Source organism: Rhinopithecus roxellana, chromosome 4 (genome assembly GCF_007565055.1).
Source record: "Rhinopithecus roxellana isolate Shanxi Qingling chromosome 4, ASM756505v1, whole genome shotgun sequence".
Classification (NCBI taxonomy): Eukaryota; Metazoa; Chordata; class Mammalia; order Primates; family Cercopithecidae; genus Rhinopithecus; species Rhinopithecus roxellana.
This window is the reverse complement of record NC_044552.1, coordinates 138,842,498-138,858,778: the sequence shown is the minus strand read 5'-3', so window position 1 is coordinate 138,858,778 and position 16,281 is coordinate 138,842,498. Positions and strand designations below refer to the sequence as shown.

At 37.0% G+C, this 16,281-nt stretch overlaps 1 protein-coding gene across 2 annotated transcripts in view; it reads left to right on the top strand.

Annotated features, from left to right (window-relative positions):
* Nucleotides 1-16,281, top strand: part of ME1 (malic enzyme 1) — a 227,938-nt gene that overhangs the window by 108,898 nt on the left and 102,759 nt on the right. For both annotated transcript variants that reach the window (XM_010358271.2, XM_030929299.1), the window contains exon 6: nt 12,990-13,093. In XM_010358271.2, the coding sequence (XP_010356573.1) occupies nt 12,990-13,093 (104 nt within the window). The remainder of the gene's footprint in view (nt 1-12,989; nt 13,094-16,281) is intronic.

Sequence of the window (16,281 nt, the reverse complement as noted above, 5' to 3'; positions counted from 1 at the left end):
AGCAACAATATTCTATTCTGCTATTCTGCTAATGTTATATAGTATTTAACATTTCTAAGCAAAGAAATAGTTACATATTATTTGGTTAATCAGAAGAATTAATTTTGGGGCAAGTATTTTTTTTTCCAAAAACTGATCAAGGTATGCTGCATTTATTAAGCAAAATATGTTTTCATCTTTGACTCAATTTGCCCTTAATTTTATTGACTTTTGAGCTACACATATCAACTGTATTCCGTTAGCAATACAGTACTTTTCAGGGTAAAAATAGAAGCTGTGTAAGATTCTGGGTTAACTTTTCTGTTGCTTAAAATAGATAGAAATACTCCAACACATAACTTTCTATTTAAGCTCTTGGAGTTCAAGATATGTTAGAAATATTGTAGCCTGTAAAACATCCTAATCTAAAATTTTATTGTCTATAACTTATAATGTGTGGTGAAGAATAGAAAAATATTTGGAATCAACTGAGTTGCCACTCATAATGTTCTTATTTTATTCATTCTGACATTTTGTTTTTTGTATTTATTCTTTCACTGCTGCTTTACTGAGAAGACAGAAGGAAAACTTAATTATGACTGAGTCTATGAGTTCGTTTAAAATGTAATGGTGTTTTTATGTAGTGACAGTTTCACATGTGGAAAACTGATTTTAGTCAAAATGTTCCTGTAGTAATACTTTTTAATCTTAATTGCGTTTTTGAATCTCTGCATAGTTTTACACTTCATAATAAAAATATAGAAACTGCTTGATAATAACACTTAGTTTCTTACCCAGAATAACCTAGCAAATTTTAATAAAAGTAAATCCCCTTTTAATACAAATTATAAATATTTTCCTCTTTTATCATACCTACGTGTACTGGATAGTAATGAAAACAGAAACGGAATTAGCTGCCAGTTAATAAGACACTCTTCACTTGCCATAAAGATACACTTGCCTGACTGCTTTTAAGCTTCTGCAGCTTTCAACTAAAGGAAATTTGAGGAACTAAGACACCAAAACAGAAGTACACAGAAGTACTTGGCTAAAAAATATTGTTATTCTTTTATTTTTATTTTTTATTTTAATAGCTTTAAGGGTACAAGTGGTTTTTGGTTACACAGATGAATTATATAGTGGTGAACTCTGAGCTTTTAGTGTACCCGTCACCTGAAAAACATTGTACCCAATAGATAATTTTTTATTCTTTACCCACCTCCTACCCTCCTCCCATCTGAGTCTCCAGTGTCCATTATACTGCTTTGTGTGCTCCTATGTACCCATAGCTAAGCTTCCACTTGTAAGTGAGAATATGCGGTATTTGGTTTTCCATTCCTGAGTTATTTCATTTAGGTTAATAGCCTCCAGTTTCATCCAAGTTGCTGCAAAGGACATTGTTTTATCCTTTCTTATGGCTGAGTGGTACACTATGATATATATGTGAAAACTTTCTTTATCCACTCATTGGTTGATGGGCACTTGAGGTTGATTTCATATCTTCACAATTGTGGATTGTGCTGTGATAAACACACATGTGCAGGTGTCTTTTTGATATAATGGCTTCTTTTCCTTTGGGTAGATACCTGGTAGTGGAATTGCTGGATTGAATAATAAATCTACTTTTTGTTCTTTGAGAAATATCCATATTGTTTTCCATAGACGATGTACTAATTTACATTCCCAATAACAATGTATAAATTTTCCCTTTTCACCACATGGTGCCAACATCTATTTTTTTTTGACTTTAAAATAATGGCCATTTTGATTTTGTTAAGGTCGAAAATACTCTTATTCTTTAAGTTAATAATACTAAGTATTAAATTAGGTAGGGTGTTTGTGTTTATATTTTCATCTCATCTTTCATCTATTTATTTCACAGTCCACATTTTCTTTAATTGTGAAGTAGTTGCTATATAAAATTTACTTGTTACCTGAGGTAAATTTTCTTTAGAGCATATCATGTTTGATTCCTTCTTTTTTTTTTTTTTTTTTTTTTTTTTTTTTTTTTTTTTGCTGTTGCCAAATATTTCCATAGAAATTATGTTGATTATATGTCTATTTTTTCTTGTATGTGACTAATATTGAGGCTTGCTATTTGACTAAAAATAATTTGAGTAGATGTTCCTTGTGTTCCTTTCATGCTTCTTTGGACATTATTATGTCTTAAAGAACCTTTTCATGTGTTATATGGTATATTCGTTTTTTAGGGTTATTGTGACATAGTGCCATAGACTAGGTGGCTTAACCGACAGAAATTTATTTTCTCAAAGTTCTGGGGGCTGGAAGTCCAAGATCAAGGTGTTCGTAGGATTGGTTTCTTCTGTGGTTTGTGTCCTTGACTTACAGATGTCCATCTTCCTCTGGTGTCTTAATATAGTTTTTCTTCCGTGTATGTCTGTATCCTAATTTTCTCTATTTTTTTTTTTTTTTTTTTTTTTTTTGAGACGGAGTCTCACTCTGTTGCCCAGGCTGGAGTGCAGTGGCATGATCTTGGCTCACTGCAACCTCTGCCTCCCAGGTTCAAGTAATTCTCTGCCTCAGCCTCCCAAGTAGCTGGGATTACAGGCACCCGCCACCACGCCCGACTAATTTTTGTATTTTTAGTAGAGATGGGGTTTCACCATCTTGGCCAGGCTGGTCTTAAACTCCGAACCTCGTGATCCACCTGCCTCGACCTTGCAAAGTGCTGGGATTACAGACGTGAGCCTCTGCGCCTGGCCAATTTTCTCTTCTTAAAAAGACCAGTCATACTGGATTAGGACCCACTCTAATGACCTCATTTAACTTAATTACTTCTTTAAATACTCTGTCTCCAAATACATCACATTCTGAGGTACTGGGGTTAGGGATTCAACATACGAATTTGGGGGCAACACCATTCAACCCATAGCACATGGTCAGTCCTCAAGAGGTCATGGGCAGAATGAGTAGGAGAATGTCATTTCTGCATATTCTTTGCTTATTAAACCATTGCTCCCGGTCTCAGCTTTTCTGTGTCTAGTTTTATGTTTAGTCTGGCCTCTGGTTGATGTGTACAGTGTACCCTACTATAGAATCCTTATTGGAGCTTGAACTGGCAAAGTTGAAGAGTGATCTTTCCCATTTAGACAGTTCCCCTGTGTGTTCCAGAAAGTAGTCTTCATCTTTGGCATGAACCAGCTATGTTGGAAAGAAACTGAATGAAGGAAAAACCTTATAGACTTTGTGTATCTTCCAGCCTGTCTACAGAATCTGATGTTGACACTAAAGTGTGGCCTGTGTTTGTTTTCTATTGCAGCTGTAACAAATTGTTACAAACTTAGTGACTTAAAACAACATAAATGCATTTTCCCTATAGTTGTGTAGGTCGAAAGGCCAACACAGTCTCAAAAGGTTAAAGTTATGAAAGGTGTCAATATGGCCATATTCCATTTCTTGGCCATTTCCGGCTTCTAGATTGCCTGCATTCCTTGATTCATGGCCCCCTTTATTCATTTTCAAAGCCAGCAATATAGCAGCATTTCTCTGGCCTGCTTCCATCTTACATGTCTTTCTCTGACTTCAGCCAGGAAAAGTTTTCACTTTTAAGGACTCACCCTTAGTCACATCTGTAAAGTCTCTTTTAGCACATAAGATAACATATTCACAGTTCTCAGGGATTAGAGCGTGGGCATTTTTGGGGTAGGGAGGGGAGTCATTATTTTGCTTATCACGTGGTACCAACTATAGTATCATCATCTGTCTTTCAGCCCTCCTTCACTTCTACCCTTTATCCTTTCATATTGCTTGCCACTTCAGACAAGTGGTCCTGTATTGAAATGAATACCAGTCATCATTAGTAAAGCCAGGGGAGAGAAGAAAATTCCCAACTCCCAGGATTTTGGTTTGGAGTTTCATTTGCTTGCTCTTTGTGGTCTCATTTTGCCTCATCCTCTCTAAATTAGAAGATCATCATAGGTTTTATCAAGAATTTATTTATCTATTTCCTGAGACACTACACTAGTGCCTTGGGAAAGAGAATGGACTTTCTTTAGTTTGATTTTATACACACTATAACTAGCAGGAACTCCTTGAAATTTTGAGGTAAATTTTAGAAATACTGATTGTATAGAACAAAACAGAAAATTTATTTGAATGAGACAGAAACCTAGTAGGAAGTAGAATGGTTTTATTTTAACTTAATAATACAAGTTTGAAATAACAATACCAGTTTCTCACCACTTCAGAATTATCAGGGGCATGTGTTAAGAATGCAGAATTTTGCACCACACTCCAGACATACTGAATCACAACTAAATTTTAATCATTTTTATTTCTAGCACTTTTTAACAGTCATGCCAGCTCATATGCATGCTGACATTTTAGTGGTACTGGTTTTAGACTCTTACCTAAATGTGGTGGTTACTTTGCTTATTCTTGTTGATAACACGAGCCAACAAAACAGCAAAACTTATATATCTTTATAGAATCCGTAACAAAAGAGGAGAAATTGTAACAAAGAAAATAATTTTCTGTAGATTATAAATAAAGTTTAAAAATAAATGCTAAAATGAGGAATAGTTACATTAGTATAGAAGATAAAGGTGTATAATGTTCTTAATATTTAAAGAATACTTTCAGGTCGATAAGAGAATATTAGACTAGGCTCAGTGACTCACACCTGTAATCCCAACACTTTGGGAGGCTGAGGGAGGAGAATCACTTGGGACCAGGATTTGATAGTGATTACTATTAACTTCAAATAAATGGATGCTTCAGTTATAAACTCTGAAGGGTCCAGAATTGAGATAATGTTAACAGTAAGATAATTAGTATAATTACCAACATATACCCTCCTTATCTCCTTTTTTGAGCTCTCTTATATTTCCATATGTCTTGTTCCTTACCTTTTCCCCAATCTTTTTCCTTTTCTCAGCCTTGTAAATTTTCATAAGTCTTCAGTGGCACCACACGCATTTAACGTAACACCTCGTGCTAAAGAAGTTCCACCCTTTTTTAAGTACTTGCTTAATACCAAGTGTTTATTCTCTAACAGTGATCTATTGAGTGTTCGCTCCTGACAATAAGAAGTTTTTAATCTATTAAATTAATATCACTTCTGTGCCAGTCTACTTTGTCTGTGGAACCATTATCAAAATGGAATAATGTTGTTAAATTGCTTTTTGTAGATACTAATTTTTTTGTCAGTCAAATCTCTGAGAATGCACTCATTATTCAAGCCTTAATTATCTTAATTAAAAATATGAAATTAAAAAAACTTAATTTTTGACAGGGACGTTACTATGATTGGAAGAATTTTTTTTTTATACTTTGAGTTCTGGGATACATGTGCAGAACATGCAGGTTTGTTACATAGGTATACACGTGCCATGGTGGTTTGTTACACCCATCAACCTGTCATCCACGTTAGGTATTTCCTAATGCTATCCCTCCCCTTGCCTTCCACCCCCTGACAGGCCCCGCTGTGTGATGTTCCCCTCCCTGTGTCCATGTGTTCTCATTGTTCAACTCCCACTTATGAGTGAGAACATGCAGTGTTTGGTTTTCTGTTCCTGTGTTAGTTTGTTGAGAATGATGGTTTCCAGCTTCATCCAAGTCCCTGCAAAGGACGTGAACTCATTATTTTTTATGGCTACATAGTACTCCATGGTGTATATGTGCCACATTTTCTTTATCCAGTCTAACATTGATAGGCATTTGGATTGTTTCCAAGTCTTTGCTATTATGAACAGTGCTGCAAAAAACATATGTGTGCATGTGTCTTTATCGTAGAATGATTTATAATCCTTTGGGTATATACCCAGTAATGGGATTGCTGGGTCAAATGCTTTTTCTGTTTCTAGATCCTTGAGGAGTCGCCACACTGTCTTCCACAGTGGTTGAACTAATTTACACTCCCACCAACAGTGTAAAAGCATTTCTATTTCTCCATGTCCTCTCCAGCATCTGTTGTTTCCTGACTTTTTAACAATTGCCATTCTTACTGGCATGAGATGACGTCTCATTGTGGTTTTGATTGGCATTTCTCTAATGAACAGTTATGATGAGCTTTTTTTCATGTTTTTGGCCACATACATGCCTTCTTTTGAAAATGTCTGTTCATATCCTTTGCCAACTTTCTGACGGAGTGTTTTTTTTTTTTTTTTTTCTTGTAAATTTAAGTTACTTGTAGATTCTGGATATTATCCCTTTGCCAGATGGATAGATTGCAAAAATTTCTCCCATTCTGTAGGTTGCCTGTTCACTCAGATGCTAGTTTCTTTTGCTGTGCAGAAGCTCTTTAGTTTAATTAGATCCCACTTGTCGATTTTACTTTTGTTACCATTGCTTTTGGTGTTTTAGTCATGAAATATTTGCCCATGCCTATGGCCTAAAAGGTATTCCCAAGGTTTTTTTCTAGAGCTTTTGTGGTTTTAGGTCTTATGTTTCAATCTTTAATCCATATTGAGTTATTTTTTGTTTAAGTTGTAAGGAAAAGGGTCCAGTTTCTTTCTCTTGCCTGATTGCCCTGGCCAGACCTTCCAATACTGTGTTGAATAGGAGTGGTAAGAGAGGGCATCCTTGTCTTGTGCCAGTTTTGAAAGGGAATGCATCCAGCTTTTGTCCTTCAGTATGATATTGTCCACAGGTTTGGCATAAATAGCTCTTATTATTTTGAGATATGTTTCATCAATACCTAGTTTATTGAGTGTTTTTAGCATGAAGGGGTGTTGAATTTTATCGAAGGCCTTTTCTGCATCTATTGAGATAATCATGTGGTTTTTGTTATTGGTTCTGTTTATGCAATGGATTACATTTATTTATTTGCATATGTTGAACCAGCCTTGCATCCCAGGGATGAAGCCGACTTGATCGTGGTGAATAAGCTGTTTGATGTGCTGCTGTATTTGGTGTGCAGGTATTTTATTGAGGATTTTTGCATCAATGTTCGTCAGGGATATTGGCCTGAAATTTTCTTGTTTTGTTGTGTCTCTGCCAAGTTTTGGTATCAGGACAATGCTGATCTGATAAAATGAGTTAGAGAGGAGCCCCTCTTTTTCTATTGTTTGGAATAGTTTCAGAAGGAATGGTACCAGCTGCTGTTTGTACCTCTAGTAGAATTTGGCTGTGAATCTGTCTCCCTGGGCTGTTGTTGCTGTTGTTGGTAGACTATAATTACTACCTCAATTTCAGAACTTGTTATTGGTCTATTTGGGGATTCAACTTCTTCCTACTTTAGTCTTGGGGGGGTGTTTGTGTCCAGGAATTTATCCATTTCTTCTAGATATTCTAGTTTATTTGGTAGTTTATTTGTAGAGGTGTTTGCAGTATTCTCTGATGTTAGTTTGTATTTCTGTGGGATCAATGGTGATCTCCCCTTTATCATTTTTTATTGTTTCTATTTGATTCTTCTCTCTTTTCTTCTTTATTAGTCTGGCTAGCAATCTGTCTATTTTGTTAATCTTTTTAAAAACCATGTACTTTTTAAGGATTTTTCATGTCTTTATCTCCTTCAGTTCTGCTCTGATCTTAGTTATTTCTCATCTTCTGCTAGCTTTTGAATTTGTTTGCTCTTGCTTCTCTAGTTCTTTTAATTGTGATGTTAGGGTGTCAATTTTAGATCTTTCCCCCTTGCTCCTGTGGGCATTTAGTGCTAAACTTTCCCTCTAAATACGGCTTTAGCTGTGTCCCAGAGATTCTAGTACATTGTGTTTTTGTTCTCAGTGGTTTCAAAGAACTTACTTACTTCTCTGTGTTTCCTGAATTTGAATATTGACCTGCCTTGCTAGGTTGGAGAAGTTCTCCTGGATAATGTCCTGAAGTGTGTTTTCCAACTTGGTTCCATTCTCCCTGTCACTTTCAGGTACACCAACCAAATGTCGGTTTGGCCTTTTCACATAGTCCCATATTTCTGGGAGGGTTTGTTCATTCCTTTTCATTCTTTTTTCTCTAATCTTGTCTTCACACTTTATTTCCTTAAGTTGATCTTCAATCTCTGATATCCTTTCTTCTACTTGATTGATTCAGCTATTGATACTTGTGTATGCTTCATGAAGTTCTCATGCCATGTTTTTCAGGTCCGTCAGGTCATTTATGTTCTTCTCTAAATTGGTTATTCTAGTTAGCAATTCCTCTGACCTTTTATCAAGGTTCTTAGCTTCCTTGCATTGAGTTAGAACATGCTCCTTTAGCTCAGAGGAGTTTGTTATTACCCACCTTCTGAAGCCTACTTTTGTCAATTAGTCAAACTCAATCTCCGTCCAGTTTTGTTCCCTTGCTGGTGAGGAGTTGTGATCCTTTGGAGGAGAGGAGATATTCTGGCTTTTTGAATTTTCAGCCTTTTTGTGCTGGTTTTTGCTCATCTTCATGGATTTACCTACCTTTGGTCTTTGCTGTTGGTGACCTTCGGGTGGAGTTTTTGCATGGTCATCCTTTTTGTTGATATTCATGCTCTTCCTTTCTGTTTGTTAGTTTTCCTTCTAAGAGTCAATCCCCTCTTCTACAGGTCTGCTGGAGTTTGCTGGAGGTCCACTTCAGTCCCTGTTTGCCTTGGTGTCACCAGCGGAGGCTGCAGAACAGCAAAGATTGCTGCCTGTTCCTTCCTCTGCAAGCTTCCCCTGAGAGGGGCACCTGCCAGATGCCAACCGGAGCTCTCCTGTATGAGGTGTCTGTTGACCCCTGCTGGGAGGTGTCTCTCCATCAGGAGGCATGAGAGTCAGGGACCCACTTGAAGAGGCAGTCTGTTTCTTAGCAGAGCTCGAATGCTGTGCTGGGAGATCTGCTGCTCTCTTCAGAGCCAGCAGGCAGGAATGTTTAAGTCTGCTGAAGCTGTGCCCACAGCTGCCCCTTTCCTCAGGTATTCTGTCCCAGGGAGATAGGAGTTTTATCTATAAGCCCCTGACTGGGGCTGCTGCCTTTCTTTCAGAGATGCCCTGCCCAGAGAGGAGGAATCTAGAGAGGCAGTTTGGCTACAGTGGCTTTGTGGTGCTGCAGTGGGCTTCACCCAGTCCAAACTTCTCAGTGGCTTTATTTACACTGTGAGGGGAAAACTGCCTACTCAAGCCTCAGTAATGATGGACATCCCTCCCTACACCAAGCTCGAGTGTCCCAGGTCAGACTACTGTGCTGGAGCAATAATTTCAAGCCAGTGGATCTTAGTTTACTGGACTCCACGGAGATGGAATCTGCTGAGCAAGACCACTTGGCTCCTTGGCTTCAGCCCCCTTTTCAGGGGTGTGAATGGTCCTGTCTCGCTGGCATTCCAGGTGCCACTGGGGTATGGAATAAAACTCCTGCAGCTAGCTTGGTGTCTGCCCAAATGACTGCCCAGTTTTGTGCTTGAAACCCGGGCCCTTGTGGTGTAAGCACCCAAGGGAATCTGCTCTTCTGTGGGTTGTGAAGACCATGGGAAAAGTGTTGTATCTGGGCCAGAGTACATGGTCCCTCAGGACAGGGTCCCTCACAGCTTCCCTTGGCTAGGGGAGGGAGTTCCCCAACCCCTTGTGCTTCCCAGGTGAGGCGATGCCCCACCCTGCTTCTCCTTGCCCTCTGTGGGCTGTACCCACTGTCTAACCAGTCCCAATGAGATGAACTGGGTAGCTCAATTGGAAATGCAGAAATCACCCACCTTCTGCATTGGTCTTGCTGCGAGCTGCAGACCAGAGCTGTTCCTATTTGCTCATCTTACCCGGGAATCAAGAATTTTTTTAACTTTCTGATTTACTTCAATATCTCTGTCCTGTTCATAAATCTTTGTAATTGACTACATTGTAGTCAGACTTCTTTATGGTATATACTTTAATCATTAACATGGGAAAGGAGGGAGAAAAGAGAAGGGGAAACATGTAACATTTTTTTCTCAATTTTGTTATTTTTCTAATTCACATTTTAGAAGTCTAAATATATTCTAGACATGTAGAAAGTATTTTAATTCTGGCAGTCATTAGTAGCACATTGGCACTTCAACCTCAGCTGCTCAGAAGCCTGCCAGTAGATTGTTTAAAGTTTTTATGCCTTAAGGAACAGCTGCACTTTACAGCAGCACTTGGTTTCAGTTTTTACATTTCATCTGAAATACATTCATGTGATATAACTTGTTAACTTTCAGCTAGCTGGAAATCCTTAACTCTTCTTATGCAATACATTATACATAGGATATATTGGCCAAACCAAAACAATTTCATAACGACAGAGAGTGTCATTACTAATTACAACAGGACAACAAGTGTGAAGAAAGGCTATCATTTCTATTGGCTTTAAGTAAACTTCTCTTCGGATTATTCTTAACATCCGAAGGTTTAACCTTCTTAACATCACCATCTCAGTGGCTTAAAACAATTACTGTTTTATTAATGTTTATGATTCTGTGGGCTGGCAGTTTGGACTGGAATGGCTAGGAAGGCTAGGATGCCTGGCACAGCTGGGCCTTTCTCCACATCGGTTCTCATTCTTCAGAAATTGGTCACATTCCACATGCAAAATGTGCTCATCACCATCCTAGGATTTCAAAAGTTTCATCCCACTAATAGCAGCAGGTCCAAAGTTCAAGATATTGTCATCTAAATCTGGTCTAGATGCAAATGACGTTTCTTGGGTTTTGCTCCTTGGTGGAGCTCATTTCTGTGTTCCCACACATCAAACATACAATGGTGAGGCAGGGACAGAATAACCGCCATCAACATTCTCATTCAAAGCTGGAGGAGTAGGAATCATATGGCTCTAAATGGTACATAGCAATTCTGAAATCTCATGGGACACATGTTGCCAGGCCACCTACATGGGGAAGAGAAGGGAATATTCTTTGAGTAGGGCCCATTCAGTTTCCTCAGGGTGGTTCTGTAGTTCATGGTTCTTTTTTAGGCTTTTGGTTTTGCCCTCTGGGTTCTTGGCTCTGTCCTCTGAGATATCCTTTCTCTTTCATAAGAAATGATCTGTATTAGCAGCTGAATAACTTTCTCAGTCTGCTTACTGACTACAGAAAATTGAGGACCCAGATAATTATTTTCATTTTGAAGTGTCTCTATCTTAATAATCCAAGATAGTACCATGCCCTTAAAAACTCTTTAGACCTTCTCTGTATCAGATTATAGTCTACTCAATGTGACAGAGGCTCCATTCACAATTCTTTTCAAAATAGGCTCCTTCCTATATTGGTGGCATGGCAGAATGTTGTGCGACCAGTTCCTTTTGTCTAGTTAAGGTGATCTATTAGTCTTCACTTTAAATCATTCAGAGATTTCTGAAAAAGTTATTAAAACCACACACTTAATTTGATCTTTGAAGACCTTATTTTACTATGCACATCTTTTACCAGCAAATCCTGTGTCCTATATTCTTTCAGTTTTGCTCACAAACTGAACATTTTCTTCTCTAGCTCTTCCCTGTTTTAGACCTTATTATATAACCACAAGAAACCAAGTCAGCATTCTGCCTGGAAATCTCATTAGCCAGATTCACAAATTCATTATTTCAATTTTCTCTATTCTAGGTTACCGAAGGTGTCACTTTGGTCTTATTTATTTATTTACTTATTTTTGCAGGTTATTCCCAATTTAAGTGTTTTTGAGTTTCTTTCATCAATATTTTGTATTTTCCAGTGAGCAGGTCTTACACATGTTTTCTTAAATATGTCCCTATGAATTTTGCATTTTGGGCTGGTATTATAAATAGAGTTGTATATTTTGTTTCATTTTTAACTGTCCGTTGCAAGTATATAGAAGTACAATTGATTTGTGTATATTTACTTTATAACTTGTGATTGTGTTAAGTTCATGTATTTTTTTCTACTAGGATTTTTTTTGGTAGATTTGTTAGTATTTTCTATGTACACAATCGTGTGTACAAATAAAAAAGGTTTGGCTTCTTTTTTTTTTCAAACTATATTTCTTTCTTTTTCTTGCCTTATTGTAATAGCTAGGGTCTCCAGTATAGTGTTGAGTAGAAGTGATGAGGGTAAATATCCTTATCTTGTTCCCTATCTTAAGTGAAGAGCACTCAGTCTTTCACTGCTAAATATGCTACTGTATGTGGGATTTTCTTAGATGTCCTTTATTGCATTGAGGAAGTTCCTTTCTGCTTCTAGTTTACTGAGATTTTGTTATGAATGGGTATGTTATATTGTATTTAAATTATATCTCGATTTCAAAACTGATTTAATAAAAGTGATATTACATATTATATATACCAAAACTTATACAGGGCAATGTTCTTAGTTTAAGAAACAACTTAAACTGTGTAAAGTTAAAAATTTTAAGAAAACACTAGTAAAGGCTAAAAAATTTATTTTAAAGTCTGTTAACTATCATAGTAAAGGCAAAATAAAACTGTTGTTTGATGGTTTTGCTTTTGGAAGTGGAAAATTAAGAAAGGAATTGCTATCTTTCCATTCTTTAAGCAGTATTTCAAAACTAAATGTTATTTCTCTGTGTGATTACCTTTGTCTGTAAAATCTCAATTGAACTTTTCAAATTAACACAAATGAAATATTTTAATTTTTTTTGTTTTCCTCAGAATAGTCTAGAATGTTAACATTCAGGAATTATTTTTCTTTCCTTTTTTTTTTTTTTTAATTGCAACAGAGTCTCCTTCTGTCACCCAGGCTGCAGTGCAGTGGTGTGATCTCGGCTCACTGCAACCTCCACCTCCCAGGTTCAAGTAATTCTCCTGCCTCAGCCTCCCAAGTAGCTGGGACTACAGGTGCGCACCACCACACCTGGCTAATTTTTGTATTTTTAGTAGAGACGGGGTTTCACTGTGTTAGCCAGGATGGTGTCGATCTCCTGATCTCGTGATTGGCCTGCTTCGGCCTCCCAAAGTGTTGGGATTACAGGTGTGAGCCACTGCTCCTGGGCAGGAATTTTTTTTCTTATTTGGTGTATAAATACTACAATATATTCTATGTAACATTAAGTAATTACCCTGTAGGTCAATTCTGAATCAGTATGGTAAGATTTTATTTCTATTTTTATCCCTTTTATACAGATGAAGAAACTAAGGCTCAATAAATGACTTGGTTATAGTTATTTCTATTATGGTACTTTTTTAAATAGGAGTTACTTAAAGATCCACTCTACATTGGACTACGGCAGAGAAGAGTAAGAGGTTCTGAATATGATGATTTTTTGGACGAATTCATGGAGTCGGTTTCTTCCAAGTATGTATCTTTATTTTATCTATATTTTAGTCAATAACAATAATGTAACAGACTATTAAAAAATCAAAGATTTATGCAATATGGTTTAATAATTAGAAGTAATTTGAATGCATATATCCTATCTATTTCCTCATGACTGTTAACGGACAAATGATAATATCATGTGTCTATCCAGAAAAGATTGTCTCTGTTGCTGTCCCTGAATCTACTTTTTTTTTTACAAGAATCTTTAGAACCTGTGGCTGTTGAAATGCATGATTATGGTAAAGGAGACAGTGACCAGTGACTAAATTACCTGCAAACCTTTTTATGTTTATTGACAATCTATACTTTCTGGTTGATGATAAAATCTGATCTTCAGTCATCTTTGTGGCTGATATTTGACTCTTTTATGGTCAACCACCAGCCACAAAGGAAAAGCAGAAAAAGAGGTGGGGATTGAGCATGAGTTGGTAGAGTCCACAGGGTCCAGAAGGGAGCAAGAACAGGGCAGTCCATCATGATCCACACATCTGTGATTAAAACTATAATATTTGATTAAAATGCAGTACTATATAGGTTGAGTGTCTCTTATCCAAATCACCTGAAACCATTGTGTTTATGCAGATTTTGAAATATTTGCATATATATAATGAGATGGTACCCATATCTAAACACAAAATTTATTTATGTTTCATATAAATTATATACACATTGCCTAAAGGTAATTTTATGCAAAAGTTTAAATAATTTTGTGTGTAAAACCAAGTTTATGTACATTGAACCATCAGAGGCAAAGATGTCACTATCTCAGCTACCCATGTGGACAATGTACGGTTGTTTGGCATCACCATTATCCCTGACTCTGAATTTTATATGCTACCAATAAGCAATCTTTTTTTGCACTTATCACACATAAATCCTTAACAGCAAAAAACATAGTTAATATACCATTAATGCAATGAAAAAAATCATGTGTTCAGGGTAACTTGTCGCATCATATTAGCGCTCAAAAAGTTTCAGATTTTGGAGCATTTTGGATTTTGGATTTTTTGGATTAGGGATGCTCAACCTGTATTTTCATCTTTTCAAGTTGACATTTGATTGTGGGCCAGATGCTATAGTAAATTTTTCCATTTTTTTTTTTTTTTTCAGAAAAGAGGCTCCCACCATAATTTAGTAGTATATTCGAAGAGAATTTTATCACACTGACAGTCATCCCTTGGTTACTGTATAACCACAGAAACCACACACTATTTAAAAACACATATGTTGCCTTGGTTTTTCTTAGAAATAAAGTCATCACTAGAATTAACTGTAACTAGAGATGCACTTCTGGTTTCTTTTTATTATAATGTTTATTTTTAAGAAGTTGTGTCCAACAGCAGAAAGTGCTTTCATCAGCTTGCACAACATTTAGAATGCATTTAACCTCTCATTACTCAAGGTTTAAATGCTGAGTACATTTGCCAATTAGTATGGACTACATTTTAGAACCACATGCTTGATTTATTTATTGTAATTATTTAACCTATTTCATTAAGCTACACTTATTTATAAAAATAGTTGAGAAACTCTGCATTTTTTTGAGATCACATAATACAGTTAATTTCTAATAGCTTTTCATATTTAAAGTGCCTTATCTTGTGAAACGCTCATGTAAGGTTTTGAAATTATCCAACTTCCTCAGTAGCACCATTAATCAAGAGATTGTATAGATAATAGTGTAAGGTTGTATAAAAGGAATGGAAATGCAATCTGGAATAGAGTCTATCTAAATAAGACAACTTTAACAAACAGACGCTGCTAACAAGTTAGGTGCACGTAAGTGCTGATGAAATAAGGGGAGAAGGAATTTTTATTATTGGGAACCAATGAAAAGTTTTTGGGAAAAAATGAGATATGAGTGAATTTTGAATATTTTGTGTCAATCCAGAATCAGAAAAACTGTTGTTTTTTTAATGTGGAATTGAGGAGTTACCTAAGTTCTTTGTAAGGAAACAGGGATTGACAAGTGCCAACAATAATTTTAAATGTAGAGATCACCTATAAATCAGGGGTTGTAGTTCCAGAGAAAAATGCGAAAGACTAAAAAAATACCTTCTGTCATAACATTGTTTCAGGGAAATGATTTAGATGTGAAACCTAACACTACCCAATTAAATTGAGAAGTTGTACTGAAGATAAACCCAAGATTATTTTAAAAAGAAACATAACTTAAATTCAAAGTGGGAAATGATTGTTACAGGTTACCTAGACATCAGACTCTGAGATAGAGTTTATTAAGGAGTACCTTTGGGCCGGGCACAGTGGCTCACACCTGTAATCCCAGCACTTTGGGAGGCCGAGGCAAGCGGATCACTTGAGGCCAGGAGTTGGATACCAGCCTGGCCAACATGGCGAAAACCTGTCTCTACTAACAAATACAAAAACATTAGCCAGGCATGGTGGTATATGCCTGTAATCCCAGCTACTCAGAGACTGAAACACTAGAATTACCTGAACCTAGGAGGTGGAGGTTGCAGTTAGCCAAGATCACACCACCGCACTCCAGCCTAGGCAACAGAGCAAGACTCTTTTGAAAAAAAAAAAAAAAAAATGGAGTACCTTTGGGATAAACCTCTTTGGAAGAAAGGGCATAGTACAGAAGTTATAGTGCAACATGGACCCACCAACAGCCATGGATAACTTAGTTGGGACCACCCCTGCATGCTGTTTAGATACTTACATGGACACTAATTTCTGCCCATCAACCTCCCCCTCTTCCTCCTTCAGTGCTGTGTTGGTTTTTTTATTTGCCATCTTGGTAGGTTTGGGGTAGAGCAGCTTCAAATTCTTCCTCTTGGTCTTCTCCACAATTAGAGCTCTTCACTCACAGGCTGAGGATTTGATGAGAGTCTTATGGCACTTACCAAGTCTGTCTTTTCTGATTACACATTTAGGGTCTGAAGAATCACCACTAGGTGGATCTGTGGTCACAGTGGACCTATTATGAGCCAGACTTTGGCTGGGGCTCCATTTATTACTGGCTCCTATAAGCCTCTACTCTAACAGGGAAAGGGGAACAGCATTTTGATGCTTCAGGTCACCAGGTATCAGTGTCAACTGTGTGCTCATTAGTCCTCAAACATTTGGATAGTCCTTCTCCAGTGCACAGTTACTTGGGTAAAGTACTGTAGTTCCCTGTGGCTAAATATTGGGGGGATTAT